This window comes from Phycodurus eques, chromosome 1 (assembly GCF_024500275.1).
Source record: "Phycodurus eques isolate BA_2022a chromosome 1, UOR_Pequ_1.1, whole genome shotgun sequence".
Classification (NCBI taxonomy): Eukaryota; Metazoa; Chordata; class Actinopteri; order Syngnathiformes; family Syngnathidae; genus Phycodurus; species Phycodurus eques.
The window spans coordinates 18,240,865-18,260,201 of NC_084525.1; the positions used below are offsets into that span (position 1 = coordinate 18,240,865).

Here is a 19,337-nt window from a genome sequence, read left to right on the forward strand (position 1 = left end):
GAAGTTTAGCAAATGGCTGCAATATAAAAAAAAATAAAGTGTCAAAAATTTAAGGGAGTCTGAATACTTTCCGTACCCACTGTAGCTCACAAATTCAGAGCACAATTGTGGGCAAAAGGTACAGTACAGCCCATGCTGCCTCTGCAACTGTCAATTTTCATCTTTTCTTGTCGCTTACAAAAAACAAAAACAAAATGGAATTACAGGTTGTCTGTCACCAGTGGCCTGCCACAGATTACAACAGCTGATGATCTACTCAGGTGTCGCAAACTCACCTCAGCAGAAGCAAAGGGGAGTTTTTTTTTAGTCTTAAGGCTGACTCAAGAAATAATAATGTACAAATGTTTATAATGTAATTATAAACATCCATGCTCCATGACATTATTGAGTAAATAAATTTAATTTTTATTTCTCAATGATGTCAGGTCTATTTGGAGTAATTTTGATTTCTTGTACATGTCTGTCAAAATCTGTAAGAAATAAATGTTATTAGTATTTTAGGGTAAACCATGTATATATCTTGTAAATAAAATGTGTTGCAGTACTTTTAATTTGTTTTATTTTTCTTTTAAATATACAATCAATGAACATGCATTATATATGGCACTGATGTTTACGAACTGGAAGGAGTCACGAAATGTAACATTGATTTCTGAGTGGCAATTGTGAAGGAGGAACCATTCATTTTCAGTTCTTTAATCATAACAATTGTACTATTTCAAAATGGTAGAGGTAAATGCGCAGACACTCCTGGAGTTAAATAAAAAAAAAAAAGGTGCAAATGGATCTACAAATATTTATAAAGTAATATAACATGCACATTTCTACTGGAGCAATGCTTTGAAAATATGAACTGTGGTTCCTCGTTGTCCACTTTGTCAGCATCCTGTATAACATGCTTGGGGATTTTCCGCATTACATATTGGCAATAGACAGCATTGGCAGAATTGTCTGTTGTTCGCACCAAGGTCACAAAGGTTCTCAGCTCTCCGCATGTCAATCCACATTTCTTTGGCTAGGCATAAACCTCCCTCGTCCAAGATCAAGGCGTCCATAAGTGCAGTTATGGCAGACACCAATGCATTGATCATGGGCTGAAGAGTCAGAAGACCTTCCCTCGATGTCTCATGGAGGACGTCAAAACATGGAGCAGGGGTCACGTCACAGAAATGTCTATCACACTATGTTTACTCTAAACTCAGCCTGTCAGGTCTCTCCTGTAAAGCAAGACATTATGGTGATTAGAGTTTGTGTTTGTGAATTTGGCAATCCATTGTTACAAAAATAGCATCTCTCTCCCTCATACCCATCCCATCAACAAAAATCTAATGAATATGATACAGTACATTTTTTTACCCAGTTTTAATTCTTGTACACATACAGTGGGGCAAAAAAGTATTTAGTCTGCCACCAATTGTGCAAGTTATCCCACTTAAAAAGATGAGAGATGCCTGTAATTTTCATCATAAGTATACCTCACCTATGAGAGACAAAATGAGGAAAATAAATAAATAAATCCAGAAAATCACATTGTCTGATATTTAAAGAATTTATTAGCTATTTATGGTTGAAAATAAGTATTTGGTAAATAACGAAAGTTCATCTCAATACTATGTTATATACCCTTTGTTGGGACAAAGGTTTTCTATAAGTCTATAAGGTTTTCACACACTGTTGCTGGTATTTTGGCCCATTCCTCCATGCATATCTCCTCTAGAGCACTGATGTTTTGGGGCTGTCGCTGGGCAATACAGACTTTCAACCCCTTCCAAAGATTTTCTAAGGGGTTAGGATCTGGAGACTGGCAAGGCCACTCCAGGACCTTGAAATGCTTCTTGAGAAGCCACTCCTTAGTTGCCCGGGCAGTGTGTTTGGGATCATTGTCATGCTGAAAAACCCAGCCACGTTTTATCTTCAATGCCCTTGCTAATGGAAGGAGGTTTTCACTCAAAATCTCACGATACATGGCCCCATTCATTCTTTCCTTTACACCTGGTCCTGGTCCCTTTGCAGAAAAACAGGCCCAAAGCATGATGTTTCCACCCCCATGCTTCACAGTAGGTATGGTGTTCTTTGGATGCAACTCAGCATTCTTTCTCATCCAAACACAACAAGTTGAGTTTTTACCAAAAAGTTCTATTTTGGTTTAATTTGACCATATGACATACTCTCAACCGTCTCTGGATCGTCGAAATGCTCTCAAGCAAACTTCAAACGGGCCTGGACATGCTGGTTTAAGCAGGGGGACATGTCTGGCACTGCAGTATGTGAGTCCCTGGCGGCGTCGTGTGTTAATGATGGTAGCCTTTGTTACTTTGGTCCCAGCTCTCTTCAGGTCATTCACTAGGCCCCCGCGTGTGGTTCTGGGATTTTTGCTCACCGTTCTTGTGATCATTTTGACCCCACGGGGTGAGATCTTGCCTGGAGCCCCAGATGGAGGGAGATTATCAGTGGTCCTGTATGTCTTCCATTTTCTAATAACTCCCACAGTTGATTTCTTCACACCAACCTGCTTACCTATTGCAGATTCAGTCTTCCCAGCCTGGTGCAGGTCTAAAATTTTGTTTCTGGTGTCCTTTGACAGGTCTTTGGTCTTGGCCATAGTGGAGTTTGTAGTGTGACTGAGGTTGTGGACAGGTGTCTTTTATACTGATAAGTTCAAACAAGTGCCATTAATATAGGTAACGAGTGGAAGACAGGAGCCTCTTAAAGAAGTAGTTACACGTCTGTGAGAGCCAGAAATCTTGCTTGTTTGTAGGTGACCAAATACTTGTTTTCCACCATAATTTGCTTTTTTTAATTCTTTAAAAAATAAACAGTGATTTTCTGGATTTTTCCCCCTCATTTTGTCTCTCATAGGTGAGGTATACCTATGATGAAAATTACAGGCCTCTCTCCTTGTTTTAATTGGGAGAACTTAAATACTAGATAATAGAACTGACTTAATACTTTCTTGCCCCACTGTACATTTACAAGGAGGGGTGTTTTTGTCACAAGCCACATTGTAGTTACGGTTTCCCTCAGATGGCCTTTATGACTGGAAACACATTTTTAATTGGCTCATCATGTTATATATACAGTACGTACACAACAAACTGATGGATAACTTGTTTTGAAAGCAGAAGTCAAGGATAATAGTTTGTTCAGCTATTTTTCAAGTTACTTTAAAAATGGGTTTGGTGACAAAAACAGCTCAACATTTATTACATATGGCAATTTGGAAGTTTTGATAAAAAATTAAGCAAGAACCATGGAAGTTGACACAATTTGCTTTCACCTGCAGATTTACAGTGACTAAAGACGTGTGTGTGTGTGTGTGTGTGCATGTCTGTGCGTATACGCACTGCTCTCCTCTTGGGAACTGAACAAAAATGGATGTAACTTTATGGGACATTGCCTCGACTAAAATGTGGAGTATTGGTATTTATAGCTTTTATCAAAGCTCGTTGCTAAATAAGTCTAATAATCAAATGTAATGTACCGTACTTTCTCGTGTACAATGCCTATTTTTCCCCCAAAAAATTGTCAAAAGTCAAAAGTGCGCGTTATACATGGGTATAGGGGCAAATGGGAAAAAACCTTCGGATTTTATAAATGTATGCCGCCATCTAGAGGTTATGAAAAAGCTGTACACTTTCATTCCAAAATGCCACCACCACCTAATGGTTATAAAAAAGGTGTAGCCTACACTTTCATTCCAATATGACACGGGTACGTATGACTGCATATATGTACAGTTATGCTCATAAGTTTACATATCCTGGCAGAATTTGTGAAATATTGTTTTTTTTTAATTTGACTGATGACTGAACAACAACCATCATTAATTTCCTTACAGTTATGTTTTGTTTAATGATAATGCTTTTCTGAAATGCCTGACCGTTTAAATTGAATCCCATTAAAATAAAATTAAATGTGTTTCGCCTGGTCCTTCATGTTTTCTTTTAAGAATTGTACCCATCTTACAAATTCTGCCTGGGTCATCAAACATATGAGCACAACTGTGTGTTTTCTAATTTACTCACTAAAAGTAGGGCTGTGAATTTCAAAATAAGAGCAAGTAAATTAAAAAAGTATTAAGTGTTCAAATAAAGTGCTTAACTTCAGAAGAATTCCTTGAAAAAAACTAACAAAATCCAGATAATACTTCATGTTTTGATCATATGGGTAGAAGCAAAATCATGCATTGTAAAAATGCATTAGACAGGGTTACAGGGTAGAAGGGTTTTCCAGAATTTTGAGGTCAACTTTGGGGGTGCGCATTATACATGGATGCGCTTTTTTTTTTTTTTTGTCAATGTCTTTATGTCTCAAAAGTGTTCTCTGTCAATTTTCTGGTTGTTGTCGTACTAGAGCGGCTCCAACTCCCGGAGACAAATTCCTTGTGTTTTTTGGACATACTTGGCAAATAAAGATTATTCTGATTCTAATTATACACGAGAAATGACGGTACATGCAAATAACCTTCAAACTAAAACTTTAGTTTTCTACTTGTATTCAGTATGATAACATCTGTTTCTTTTACTTACCGGTGAAGAGACATGAAGAAATAGTCAACGTTGTTGCTATAAGATGATCACAGCACGTCGTCAACAAACCATGAGACTTGCGTGTGCGCACCGATGAGGGGTGTGGCTTCCTGCCAAACACTTGGGTGAGGGAGGGAGTAGGGAAGTGAAGCTACATTCAAATCTTGATAGCATTTTGAAGACGATATACTTCACCTTTAATACACGTGAAGAGTAAATATTGTTGCTGTGACAATTCAATTGTAGACTGCACACGTCGAGACAGGTATTTCTTAACATACAGGTATTGTGTAACGACAAAATGTCATAGGTAGAGATGTACGTAAACTAAGAACCTACTGTAAATAAAAAATGTTCACCCCCCCAACATTAGGGTGAGGTAGCCTTGTCAAGCAACAGAGAAACGAAAGAAGTTAGTATGAGGTTGCAGAGTACACACCTTCCCCCCAAAAAATAAAGATTTGATTCACAGCTTTATTGAGTGGCTTAAGAATTATCCTCTCAAAACAGTAATGTACTCTGTGCTTAGCGTTTCATTGCAAGAGTTTCTCTCATCTTTACAATGTCTTTCCCTGAGATCGATGCCCACATGTAAATTGAGGCTTCTTGTTTAGATCAACAGTGGAACTAACTTTCCAAAATAAATCTGCATTAAAACATCATAAATATTTCATGTAATCGAAGTGCCATAAGAGCAAACAGTTTTTCGAGTGCAGCAAAGACTTTAAAACAAACGACGGGCCTCCTTTTATTTGTATTATTTATCTTAGCTAACAATCTTGGCTGTGACAAAACCAAAGAAACGTCAAAGGATATCAAGAGCCATTTGAACCAAAGGGGAAAAGCATACAAGCAGCTGTCGACCATGGATATGGTTTCAGTTTACCTACACTGTTATGGAACTTTTAGGTTCACTTTTGCCTTTTTAGGTACTCAAATTCTGAAAAGTCCCTCAGAAGCATGGCCCCTGATGAAGCAAAGAAGTTGCAAAGAAGTTGACAGAAAATCAACCCAACTTTTATAGTGCTTGTGTCTAGGCAAAGGCCAGTGAGAAACATAGCATAGCACAACACATTTTTATAAGCACATTACACTGAACAAGCAAAAATAGTTACAGTGTATTAACTCAAATAATATCATAATATGCACAGTTTTTTTAACCAATCTCTATGAACGGCACAAAATCCCTCTGTCAAAATCCCTCTGTTTTAAATTTACAATAACATTGAAATTAAGTAAAAGGGTTCAAATGCTGGGAGGCAAGATTGATAATTCCATTGAAAATACAGAGTGAGTTTGTCAATATTAATTTTCCTGAACCCAAAGGAGGATCCCAACTGTTGTGTCATGTATTCACAACGCCTGAATCCTGCACTCTGTAGCCAAAATCGACCCGATAAGATCGCCCGGAGCTACAGCTCTAACCTTTGACCCAAACGACCAACTTTATAAAAACAAATAAGTGGAAGTCTACCCTGTTGCATTGTCCAATACAAATGACTTATCTTTTACACACCATCTGTAGAGCTCTCGCTCATATAGCTCTTATTTTAATTTTAATTATGATTTCAGTTTTTACACAGTTTGTTATTTTACAAGTATTTAAATTTTGCAAAGCTATAATCTCTTACCCTTTTTCTTTAGGAAGGCTTTTCTGGTGGCCAAGGGACTCTGACGTACCTTTGGATTTTGAAGAAACTTTATAGCTGTAGAAACCTAGGAAGAGACAAAGATTTGGCAACATGACATCCACAGCAAAGTGACACTTTTAGAAGTCCAAACTGTCAGTAAAAACAAGTATTTGTAATTAGTAAAAAAAAAAAAAATAAATACATTTGAAAAAGGACAATAAAAGGATTCCATTTAACAGAGACAGCTAATAATGGAGCCCACCTGACTACTTTCTAGCCAGTGTAAATGGAGAGAATGACCAACTCATCAGTTATAAAATTAGCCCATCAAGAGTGCTGGACAAATGGAGTATGGAGCTTAATTTGCTATTACCCTCTTAAAGACAAAATACCATTCTTAAGTGCACACTGAAAGAAAATCTATACTTAATGCGGAGGTGATCATTTGTATCTAATAACTTTAGAATCCTACGCTGAAAACCTCTGTAATTCTTCCAGTTAAAAACCTGCCATGATCAAATCACACAGCCTAAATGTTGTAATGACTTGAAACGTTAATGCACTAGAAACTTAAATAGCATCAGAACATCAAAAGTTTTAAGTGCACTGCTTTCATCGATTCTATTATGTTTTCCTTTGAGATGAACTTTAATTTTCCATCCGAGTATACATTTCCAAGAATTGGAAAAGTGGGCGGGGGTGTGGATCTTCCGTCAAACTGCATTAAACAATAAATTTGAAATGAACAGCATAAGTTGGAGCCTTGGAAAATGGATAAATATGTAGGAACACCGAAAGGGGGAAACAACTAGAGAGAAGATTTAGATGACTTATTATCACACCTGTGGACCCTGTGATTCAATGTAGAAGTCATCCCTCTAATAAGTTGAAAGGTTTTGATTACTCTTCTTTTCTTTTACTGTTGAAAGATACAAAGTGATTGAGCGCCGTGCCAGTGGTAATTCATTTTGGGTAATGCGCTGCATATACTGTGCACCCATTTCAAACCAAAAGTATGACCGTTTAAACGTCCAGTGGGAGTTGAGGAAGGGCGTTGTGTAACAAGCTTTATTACTGTGACAAACATACACAAGGCTATCACAACATCGCAAATTCATGGATCTTATTAAAGTGCATCTGACTTTTCATTAGTGTGTGCAGATTGCAATTAAAGTGAAACCAAATTAAGTATAGTTTATTCTAAGCAGGTACATAAAATATATTCAGGCATTCAATGGGGATTCTTTCAGCTTGTCCCAAGTAATACTACTACGTCTATCAAAATTGACCAAATTTGCTACTGAAAATTGTTTGGTGAATAAATAAATACTAACGTTGAAACAATGAAGTGGTTTTGATGTACATAAGGGTAACATAAGGGATATAGAAATGACCAGACCCCCTATATACTGAGGGTTATAATGGTGTATTCCCTCAAATAGTAGCCTCCACTCTACTAGATTTCCTAATTAATTGAAGGGGTTTGCCCAATAGAACAAATAATTACTTAATCTCAAATAGACATCTTTTTTCCCCCTTCAGGAAAAAATGCATTATACAGGGGGTTGTAACTGAGAGCCAACATCTATCACTAACCTACGCTAAAGCAGCAGTTAAGTCATAATTAAAGTAAACATTTGTAGGAATATGAAGCAATCAAATGAAAAACTGTTAACATGGTGGTAACTTAGCCTACCTTATTGTAGTTCATTGCATGCTTGTTTGCAACCCCAAAATGTCATATGACGGTAATTTAGTAAACCGAAAACAGCAGAAATTAGTGTGACTGTCTGACTGTTACTACAGAATTTCAGTCGGGATAAGACCGATGTACAAGTTCATACATATCAAAAGGATGGGTGTTCTTTTGTCAATGTATTTCTAGTTTTCATATTTAAGATACACAATTAGTTTGTTAGTTGTCCAAAGTATAATGCTATAATATTTTAACATCAATTGGTGAAGTTTGGCCTGCAAGTTCACTGCTGATTTGATTTTATTATTGAGTAAAGTTGTTCTTCATAAGTAAAAGTTATCATTGATATAATTTTTCCTATCCAAGATTAAGGATTATTGTTGTTTGGATTACATTTGCATTGGACTGCCATGAAATCAGCGTACTGCACATGGCTGCATTAGATTGTGACAGTTACAGATATTTTAACCCTAATTTTTCACCAATCGTGAAAAATAGAAAAAATATATCCACAGCAAATCAGTATATGATAGCCAGCACTTGCTTGAAGTACTGTACGATCATTCAGTGAGTTTGGGTTCATAGTTATGACTAATCAGGAGTGTTTACTAGCCTCGGAGCGCTATGTGGCTAAGAACCAGCGGCCTACGAAGCCACGAACTCGCTTAACAGTACAAGCCAACAGAGGAGCTAGCTGAGGTGCTGTCAGCGGATGCGAAAGCGCAGCTAGTCAGCTGGATCGGCTAACGACAGTTCAGGATATCCATCCATCCATTTTCTGTACCGCTTATCCTTACTCGGGTCGCGGGAGTGCTGGAGCCTATCCCAGCTATCTTCGAGCAAGACGCGGGGTACACCCTGAACTGGTCGCCAGCCAATCGCAGGGCACACATAAACTGACCAAAGTTATTCACCTTCAACGCCAAAAATAGTCAATAGCACTTACGATTTATTTACTATGTATTTTATCACTGACTCTACTTAAGCATTTACTAGCCTCGGAATGCTATCCAGCAAGCCCTACGGAGTGAGCGGAGGCAGAAGCGCGGCTGCCTAAAATTTTAAATCATCAATAACCTTTTGAAAATTGGACTTGTTGCACCATGGGAGATATTTACCCATGAAAAAAAAGCAAGGTTTCGTGAAAAGAAAATCCATAATTAGGAGTGTCCAGAATGGAATCTTTCATCGCCAATTATTTTTAACTATATTTCTATATTACCAGCATATCAAACATTTCTATACTGACTCCACACTAATTACAAATTTTTCAAATTATTTTCTGGTTTATTGTGTTTGTGACCTTTGAACGACAGATTGAATGATTGTCACCTTTATGGATAATTAAAGACTTAATTTAGAAAAATGAAATTTAAGACTTTTTAGGTCCCCTAGGGAATATAGCATGTCGCCCAAACCCTTCATTCACAAGCAGATAAAGGACAATACTAAAACCCAATACCCCACCTTAATGTGGGCCAAAAGATAAAGGCAAAACACCTCCAGAAATACAGCTCAGATGGCAAAACAAAGCCATTCAAGCAAGTAAAACAATCTTCTAAAATGTATATTAGAGTGACACAGACACTATATGGAGTGAATGACCTAATAGAGAAAGAAAATGCTGAATAGGCAAATCTTTTTTAAATCGCCTCACCGCAGCAATGCAATATTATTAATAACATTTGTGGTCATGTTAATATTAACAGTCATAAGCACAAAATTTTTGGAAGGACCATGGGTAGCTCAGCGGCAAACTAATAAGGCACATGTCCATTTGGTTAGCGGTAGATCTTTAGGGAAAGGAAAAGTGCACTTCTTAGCAGATGACATAAAAGCTTTAAACAAGTTCCACCCAGACATCCCAATTATAACTACATTGCACAGATTTGAGTCTAGTCTTGTTATTGACTTATAGATGGGTAGCAAACTGGGCTGGATAACAATATACTATAGATTCGGATAGACAGACAAACATAAGAATACAATTATTAAAATTTCCACTGATAATGAAAACAGTATTTGTTTTTTTAATTGTATTTTAACAATATATATTTTTTGTTCTTTTTTTTTTTGTTAAGCTTTACTTGTTTATGCACCAAAGTGCTCCATGTTGAAAGAAATAATCATTACAAACTAGATATCCATTAAAGTGTGAGGTGAACCTGAAAAAGAGGCAAAAACTCAATCCGAGGAGCAGAGACCATTAACCAACACACTTACTGTGAGTGAAGCTGATGAGTGAACAGGATTACAGCTATGTTATTGAGTTTGAATCGGACAAGACTTACGCGACACTTCACAAAACTACTAATGTGATGTGTTTATTTGTGTTAAATGACAATAAAATATATTTATGCTCAGACCACATGGCGGGGGAATCCATGTAAGCAGTTGTGTACAAGGTTTGTCAAACACTTTCCAGGTCTGGTCTCACAAAAGATAACTTTCAAATTATAACTACATTTCTCCCCTTTGAAGTAATCCTCTTGCAGTCCAACACCCTTTTTATCAGCATTTTCTGTCACATTTTCATGCAACCTCAGTTAAAAATATGTTTTCAAAGGCTGTTTGTTTTTTCTTGATGGTTCTTTACTTCCGTAAAAGTGGGTTACAACTTAGCAATAATAGGAAAATAAAGGTCCCATAGTGACAACAGAATCACAGGCCGAAGCCACACTGATGGGGAAAACTTGCAGTTTGGGTTTTAATGTTTTTTTTGTTTGTTTGTTTGTTTGTTTGTTTTTAGACAAGTCCTGGAACCTTTGTGACACACCTCATATTTTAGCTATACCCAGTAAACGCATTTAACTATAAAACACACAAATTTATTTTAGGGTTACAGTTACAGAAATACAATCACTGTGAAAAAAGCATGAATCTCAAATTGAAATAGAATAGTGATGACAGACTAGTCAGTATGAAGTTATTTGGATGATTTGACTGAATCTAATTGTATTTTGCCTTTTACAGTGCAACATACCCTGAATAAAATTGTATTTCACCAATTTAAGCATTGCAATTTGCAATATACAAACACCAACCTTTTGCATAATTACACATTTTAGAGCAGCATTTTAAGGAAGTCATATATAATAATTTTCATTAATTTGTGAGAGCTACTCTACAAATATACTTTTCTTTATTCGGAGGACATGATGTAAGTCGAGTTTAGGTGGGAGGTGCAATGGAGGGGGCTAAAAGGAAATCATTAGCAGGTATAGGATTCGGTCTCAGTGTGAATCAATTAATTCCCAATTGCCCTGGCCTGTACATTTGTGGAAAAGTGCCCCTTATATGATAATAGACTGATAGACATGGACAAAAATTGTGTTAGAATAGTATCACATTTCCACCCCTAAACACAAATTAGGATGACCAAAAGCAAGAGAATGTGAGAGACAGCGAAAAATGAAGCTCTTTATTAATTTGATGCTTTCATCATAAGCTGTCTTCTTGTATGACTAAACCAAATGCTTTCCTGATACAAGAGCACAGCTAAAAAGAAATTAAGTTTTAATTAAATTATTGTATTTCCTTTACTCGCCTCACTGGTTGATTTGGCCGACAGTGCTTTTTTAATCTTTTTAAAAGAGGGGCTTTGACTGCCCCTCTAATTGTGACATTGTTCCCACCTTAATATGACCTTTAGCAGGGGAACCAATGCCTCATGGGAGCAGCTATAGAGAATTATTGACTCTGTTAGATATCAGGAAGCGAGGTGCACACTCCACTTGGACACTATATGTTACGCCAACAGTGCGACTATTGTTGAACTATTTCAACATTAACAGTGTATTAAAAAATAAAAACCTTAGTTTCACTTTGAGTACTGCTCTTTTTGGGACTAAAACTAAAAACAATTTACAAAGACTGTGTAATATTCAGCACCTGCATCTACAGTATATAATTTGGGAGAAAACAGGTAAAACTTACCAAAACTCTGCAGTTCCTGAAAAACAGTTTAACTATATACTTTTTAACAGTGCTGGAAAGCAAAAGGGCTAAATAACCTTGGTGGAATTTGTGTGTCCTGTGCGCTTAGAATGTGGTCAATTTTTATTGAATGATGCCCAACGTTTGAAATTTAAAAGGTCGAAGTCAACATTTCAATACATGAAACACACAATGGAAAACCCAATTGACATTTAGGTTTAAAAATAACATAGAACAGTGTATCAGTGTCAAAGCCCCAGGCCAGGAAGGCTGCAGTCAAGATATCAAACAGGGATGATGCAATTTTTGAAAGGGGAGCCAAATGGAAATTTGAGTTTTGTACCCTCCCTTCAGATTGCATATAGTGGCCAAACTTTCCATCCATCCATCCATTTTCCGTACCACTTATCCTCACTAGGGTCGCGGGCTTGCTGGTGCCTATCTCAGCTAAAACTGGGCGCGAGGCGGGGTACACCCTGAACTGGCCAGATACAGACAAACAATTCACACTCACACCTATGGGGAATTCAGTGTCTTCAATTAACCTACCACGCATGTTTTGGGAATGTGGGGGGAAACCAGAGTACCCGGAGAAAACACACGCAGGCACAGGGAGAACATGCAAACTCCACACAGGAGAGTCCGGCCTTAATTTGCCAATCAGCACTCTATCATCACAAACATGGAAAGTGGGTGGTAAGAAAAACAAAGGAGTAAGGTAGAGTTGATTCACCAAGGACTATGAAACAGTCAAACAAAAACAAACAAACAAACAAAAAAAAGAGATAATAGATCTGAATATATCATACTGAAGGCCACTCCCTAGAAATGAGAAAGGTGATACAGTATTTATTATAATAAAAGAAAAGTTTTTCTTTCAAATGTACCTATGCATAATGATTTGGTTTCCTGAGTCAAGTTATCTTACAACCTTGATTGTAAGAGAGGAAAAAAAAAAAAAAAAAAGGTGAATGGTGTATTTTATGTAAGTTACAGGCATTTTTTTTTTCTTCTTCAAAACCTAATTTGGGGAGCATTTAAAATTTGAAGAAATTTGAAGAAATTTGAAGTGTCATGCAAAATGTCAGCATATTGCCCAAGACTTCAGGATACCTCAAGAGGATACCTCAGTTCAGCTGGCAACAAAGCATTAGCTCAAACTAGTAAACCAATCTTTCTTAACTTTTATCAATCTTAAATTATTATTTTAATCCCATTGCTTTCTAGCAACACTCTGTACTTGTAGTAGCAACGTGACAAGTGGCCGCCATCTTGGTGGAATTTTATAAACAAAAAACATGGAATGAGCACTTCAAACATCTATAAAATCCTCCATAACAAATAAATTCACGAAAAAAGAATTGATGACTAAAGTACATGACCTCTTGCCTGTGAATATTCTCATTCATCCAGGTCATTTCATTCACAGGGCATTGAATCTATCGCAACTGGACTCTTCTGTTTGTCTTAGAAGACGTTTCGCCTCTCATCCGAGAAGGCTTCATCAGTGCATGCAACAAGGCTTAGTGAGAATACACTCGGCTTGTGTGTCAGTACACAGCAGTATGGAGGTATATGTGGATATGTCTGTGTGGAAGGTGGCTTGTATGGCACCGGCGAAGCTTTAAGGCTGAAATACAGTTTGTGTCGACAGGCTTTCCACGATCAGGATTTTTGGGGCCGATCACCAATCAGTGAGTTAAAAAAAAAAAAAAAAAAAAAAAAAAAACGATCCAATCACAAGATGGATCAATATTTATTTAAATGACTTGTTCATTTAATGTATATAGTTGTGTACTGTATACTGAGTATCCTCAAAAATATTCTCTAGTCAGGTCATGTATTCTAATCAGTCAGGTCAAACCAACATTACAACATGACAGAAATAATGCGTACTAACTTACTGTAATTAAATTACTTTATTGTAATTAAATTACTTCACACACACCGAAGCTTTAAAGCATGATTCAACATAACGGCCGGCATGTTTATGTACAATCCCAATTCCAATGAAGTTGGGACGTTGTGTTAAACATAAATAAAAACAGAATACAATGATTTGCAAATCATGTTCAACCTACATTTAATTGAATACAGTACAAAGACAAGATATTTAATGTTCAAACTGATAAACTTTATTATTTTTAGCAAATAATCATTAACTTACAATTTTATGGCTGCAACACATTCCAAAAAAGCTGAGATAGGTGGTAAAAAAGACTGAGAAAGTTGCGGAATGCTCATCAAACACCTGTTTGGAACATCCCACAGGTGAACAGGCTAATTGGGAACAGATGGGTGCCATGATTGGGTATAAAATGAGCTTCCCTGAATTGCTCAGTCATTCACAAGCAAAGATGGGGCGAGGTTCACCTCTTTGTGAACAAGTGCGTGAGAAAATAGTCGAACAGTTTAAGGACAATGTTGCTCAACGTACAATTGCAAGGAATTTAGGGATTTCATCATCTACAGTCTATAATATCAACAAAAGGTTCAGAGAATCTGGAGAAATCAATGCATGTAAGCGGCAGGGCCGAAAACCAACATTGAATGCCCGTGACCTTCGATCCTTCAGGCGGCACTACATCAAAAACCGACATCAATGTGTAAAGGATATCACGGCATGGGCTCAAGAACACTTCAGAAAACCAATGTCAGTAAATACCGTTCGGGGCTACATCCATAAGTGAAACTTTAAACTCTACTACGCAAAGCTAAAGCCATTTATCAACAACACCCAGAAACGCCGCCGGCTTCTCTGGGCCCGAGCTCATCTAAGATGGACTGACGCAAAGTGGAAAAGTGTTCTGTGGTCTGACGAGTCCACATTTCAAATTGTTATTGGAAATTGTGGACGTCGTGTCCTCCGGGCCAAAGAGGAAAAGAACCATCCAAACTGTTATGGACGCAAAGTTCAAAAGCCAGCATCCTGTGATGGTATGGGGCTGTTAGTGCCAATGGCATGGGTAACTTACACATCTGTGAAGGCACCATTAATGCTGAAAGGTAAATACAGGTTTTGGAGAAACATATGCTGCCATCCAAGCAACGTCTTTTTCATGGACGCTCATGCTTATTTCAGCAAGACAATGCCAAACCACATTCTGCACGTGTTACAACAGCGTGGCTTTGTAGTAAAAGAGTGTGGGTACTTGACTGGACTGCCTGCAGTCCAGACCCGTCTCCAATTGAAAATCTGTGGCGCATTATCAAGCGTAAAATACGACAACGGAGACCCCGGACTGTTGAACAGCTGAAGCTGTACATCAAGCAAGAATGGGAAAGAATTCCACCTACAAAGCTTCAACAATTAGTGTCCTCAGTTCCCAAACGAATGTTGTGAAAAGAAAAGGTGATGTAACACAGTGGTAAACATGACCCTGTCCCAGCTTTTTGGGAAAGTGTTGCAGCCATAAAATTAGAAGTTAATGATTATTTGCTAAAAATAATCAAGTTTATCAGTTTGAACATTAAATATCTTGTCTTTGTAGTGTATTCAATTAAATTCTGTTTTTATTTATGTTTAACACAACGTCCCAACTTCATTGGAATTAGGGTTGTACAACCATTAGTGCTAGCACTAGCTTCGCTAGGCTACATAACGTTTTGTTGGCTGCTTGTGAGCCATATCGTATTAAAAGTACGTGAACATACCTCAACCTACCTAAATAACGTCAAAAGACACGTGACAAGGCTAAAAATAAACTCTTTTGGATTCAAATATACTGTATACAACGGAGACGCGGACTAAATGTCTTTTGCAGAGCAGATCAATAATCGGCGAATTATGACAAAGCCGATACGATCAAGCCGATCTGATCGGTGTAAAGTCTAGTGTCGATCTACTTCTGAAGTAGACTTATCCAAGTCAGTAGATTTTTTTATCCCAGCCATACTTGTAGTTGCAACCAAAGAATGAGCATGAAGTAACATTAATTAAGATAGGCATGAGACCATCAGTCCACTTTGAACTCATGTATTGACATGGAGGAATTTGCTTGAATAATACTATTGACGTTATTCAGCAAAATATTCAGCATGTTGAGTAATCTTTAGAAAAATGGGGTCATTTTGCGTGATGCTAGACGGAGCAGATGAAACCGATCTTAATAGTCCAGTCCATCCATTTTCTACACCGCTTATCCTCACAAGGGTCGCGTGTATGCTGGAGCCTATCCCAGCTAACTGTGGGTGAGATGCAGGGTACACCTTGGACTGATCGCCAGCCAATCGCAGGGCACATATAAATAAACAAAAAAACAGTCGCACTCACATTCGCACCTAGGGGCAATTTAGAGTCTTCAATTAACCTACCACGCATGTTTTTGGGATGTGGGAGGAAACCGGATTACCTGGAGAAAACCCAAGCAGGCACAGGAAGAACATGCAAACTCCACACCACACAAGCGAGGCCAGATTTGAACCCTGGTCATCAGTACTGTGAGGCAGATGTTCTAACCAGTTGTCCACCATGCCGCCGCCGCCATAATAACAATAATAATAATAATAATAATAATAATAATAATGCATGCAATTTATATAGCACCTTTTCAAGGCATTGTCTTTGAGGCCATAGATCAGTCACATTTGAAAAGTAATGTGAATAACCACCCAGCCATCAATTTTCTATATTGTTTTTCTTCATTGGGTCACAGGTGTGCCGGAGCCTATCTCAGCTGACTTTGGGTGAGAAGCAGAGTACACGGTGGACTGGACCTCAGCCAATCGCAGTGTGAACAACCAGATACACAAATATCAGATATGAACAAAATAAATTTTTGGTTATCAACACCTGAAGTGTGAACATTTAACAAAGGAACAAAAAGCCTGGCGTTTTACATTTTTTTTAGGTTTTTACTCACAAAAACACTGATGTACTGAAAAGCCAAGGTGGCAAAATTTGTCTCTGTCTCAGAACAGTCGTGTGTAACTAGGCCTTGACATTCTTTAGTATGCAACTGCAATTTGGGCACATTGTGTTAGGTATGCGCTCTCTAAACTAGTGAGAGACATGAATGTTTAGATAAGGATGCCCCCAGTGTGGCTCAGAGGCTCGATGGATAAAGAAGGAAGACTTCATAAGATTTGGACAAAAATGCTTCAATAGATCACAAATTCCTTTTAATTCGGTAAATGGCCCAAACCATGAGTCTGGTGCTGCTCTGAGATATGAGGATCAAAAGAGATTAACCCATGGCACTTTAACAGTCGGGGGTGCGAGAGGGGAGTTGCTGTGGAGCACAACAAACTACTTAGCCACCACAAAACATTCCAGCCTCTTCTCAGCTGCAATCCAGTAATGGATACTTCCTCAGCTCCTCAATTGGTCAAAATGTTTTCATACAATAATTTAATTCAAAAACACATTTACAAAGAGTAATCAATTATAATTAGTTCATTTTTTTCATTCTCATAAAATTTAATGTACTGTACCATCGATCTCTTTTGTTCTTTAATGCAGTGTCTCTTTCCTGTAATTTGAAGCTTTCCATTTTCTTTTTCTCCCCCCAAAATAGTCAATGATGAAATTCTGTGACAAACAGAATGTGCTCATCAGCAAAGGGAACAGACATACCACTGTAACTTTAGATCAGTGGAATGTACTCTAAATACAGCTTTAGCACACACATGCACAACAGATGAAAAACCTATACAAAGTCAGAATGCATTAACAAAACTTTTGAGATCTATAGTCAAATGATTTTTGTTCTGTTTATTATGTGCACACATGCGCTACATGAGGGAAGCTTTGCAGAACAGTGATCAAAACAAAGTTGATTAACTCCTTAAACAAATATTTATTTAACCTGATGGAATACATTTTTCAATTTCAAAACACACACTCAAAGTTAGTAATACTTGGTAAATCATGTACATCTACAAAAAAAACTATTTTTAAGTATTTGATCAGGTTTAATGACTGGAAGTTCGAAGGTAAAGTAAAAAAATGCTTTCACCGGAATGATCATGCTGGCCGGCATAGTGAAAAATGTGTACTTTTTTTTGTTTTTGTTTTGTTTTTTTAAGCAGTCACAAATATTTTGATTTGATCAGGTCTGATTACTTGAAAATTAGGTGGTAAAGCAGCCAGATAAAATCACAAATGCTTTGCTTAAGACAGACCTTGCACCGTGCGTTGTCCTTCATATTGTCAAGGCCCAGCGGGCTTTCACATTCAATTAGTTGATTGAGGCAAAATTTAAGCGGCACCAGCAGCAAACATGGAGAAGCTTGTGTCCAACAGGCACACCACAGAAGTTGTGTTGTGGTGTCGGGAGGACAGAGGCCTTTGTCACAGGCAACTTACTGTGACAAGCCTATCTTCTAACCACACAAACAGACGAACACTGAAGTTGGCTTGTGTGTGCCATCCTGCTGCCTGCCAAATTGACTAATAAAACTATAATAGAGAGGCCAGTGACAGAAGAGAGAAGTGTCCCTTTTATTGATCAAATTATTATTTCTTGGGTACACTGTGCCAACCCTACAACATAGTGCTCACAAAGACAACCAGACAGATTGTGACATTCCCGTGACATTATAATCACACGTCAACCCCCTCGCCAGTCAATAGGCCGAGCGCGCTAATCGTGTGTCCTGGATCACCAATTTCATGGTCTTCAAAAAGGGGGATGTGGGGGCAGGAATTGGTGGCATGACCCTCTGCACATGGGTGAGAGCTCCCTTTCCTCTCTGAGGATCCATGGATGGAGCAGGGGAGGATAGTGTCACAAGATGTGTGCTGAGGCCAGAGTGGATCCAGAGAGGATTAACATCCCCATCTACTGGTTAAAGGTGGTACATGTATTTCCAAGGGGTGAGGAAAGCATGGCCGTACCCTTGTGGCTTGTCTTTGGCATAGACCTGTCAGAAACATTTAGACGCACCAAAACAATGGCATAGCTACAGCGGCAGAAAAGTAAGAATCACAATCACCATCAGAGGTGGCAGAAGACAAAGAGTACAGATTCAAGAAAAATGTTGGTAAACTACTACACTGGAGGTCTCCAGCTATTTGTGAGGATCTGACCTACAGGAATAGGAAGAACATTATAGGAGTGCGGTACTGACATCATAGGAAAGTAACAATCATCAGGCTCACAAAATTAGAAGTTCTCTTTCTTCTATTTAAGCCCCGCTAGCGTGCACAGACACGACAGCTCGTCACATCAAATCATTCTTCATTTCAACCTATCAGAACCAGTCAGGCTGCACACTGATGATCTCATGGTTGTAAAACTGCATAAAGACAAAAGTGTAACATTTTGTTTATACATGACACATAGCACAATACATCTTTTCTCAGAAGTTCAGACCCAATTTTTAAGTTGTGCAGCATAGTAGGACAAGAGTGATAAATACGGATGACTGGAGAAAAGAGGAAAAGTTGAGTATTTCTAAAGAGAAATCTAATTATAAAAAAAGAGTACTTCTTACTTTTTAGGACCTTTTTTAAAAGACAACTTTGATTTTTTTTAAATAGCTCAGCCCAAAAGGTGTGTAACTGAAATTAGTCCCCTCCCAAACATAACCAACTTACTATTT

General features: G+C 37.9%; 1 protein-coding gene and 1 long non-coding RNA gene across 2 annotated transcripts in view; both read right to left on the reverse strand.

Annotated features, from left to right (window-relative positions):
• pex14 (peroxisomal biogenesis factor 14) overlaps positions 1-19,337 on the reverse strand; it is a 94,111-nt gene that overhangs the window by 56,809 nt on the left and 17,965 nt on the right. The window contains exon 3 of the mRNA XM_061681492.1: positions 6,161-6,245. Within this exon, the coding sequence (XP_061537476.1) occupies positions 6,161-6,245 (85 nt within the window). The remainder of the gene's footprint in view (positions 1-6,160; positions 6,246-19,337) is intronic.
• Positions 543-6,151, reverse strand: LOC133404956 (uncharacterized). The gene is made up of 2 exons (XR_009768900.1): positions 4,530-6,151; positions 543-1,217 (listed from the first exon to the last, which is right to left on the reverse strand). It is a non-coding gene; the product is annotated as an uncharacterized LOC133404956 (long non-coding RNA).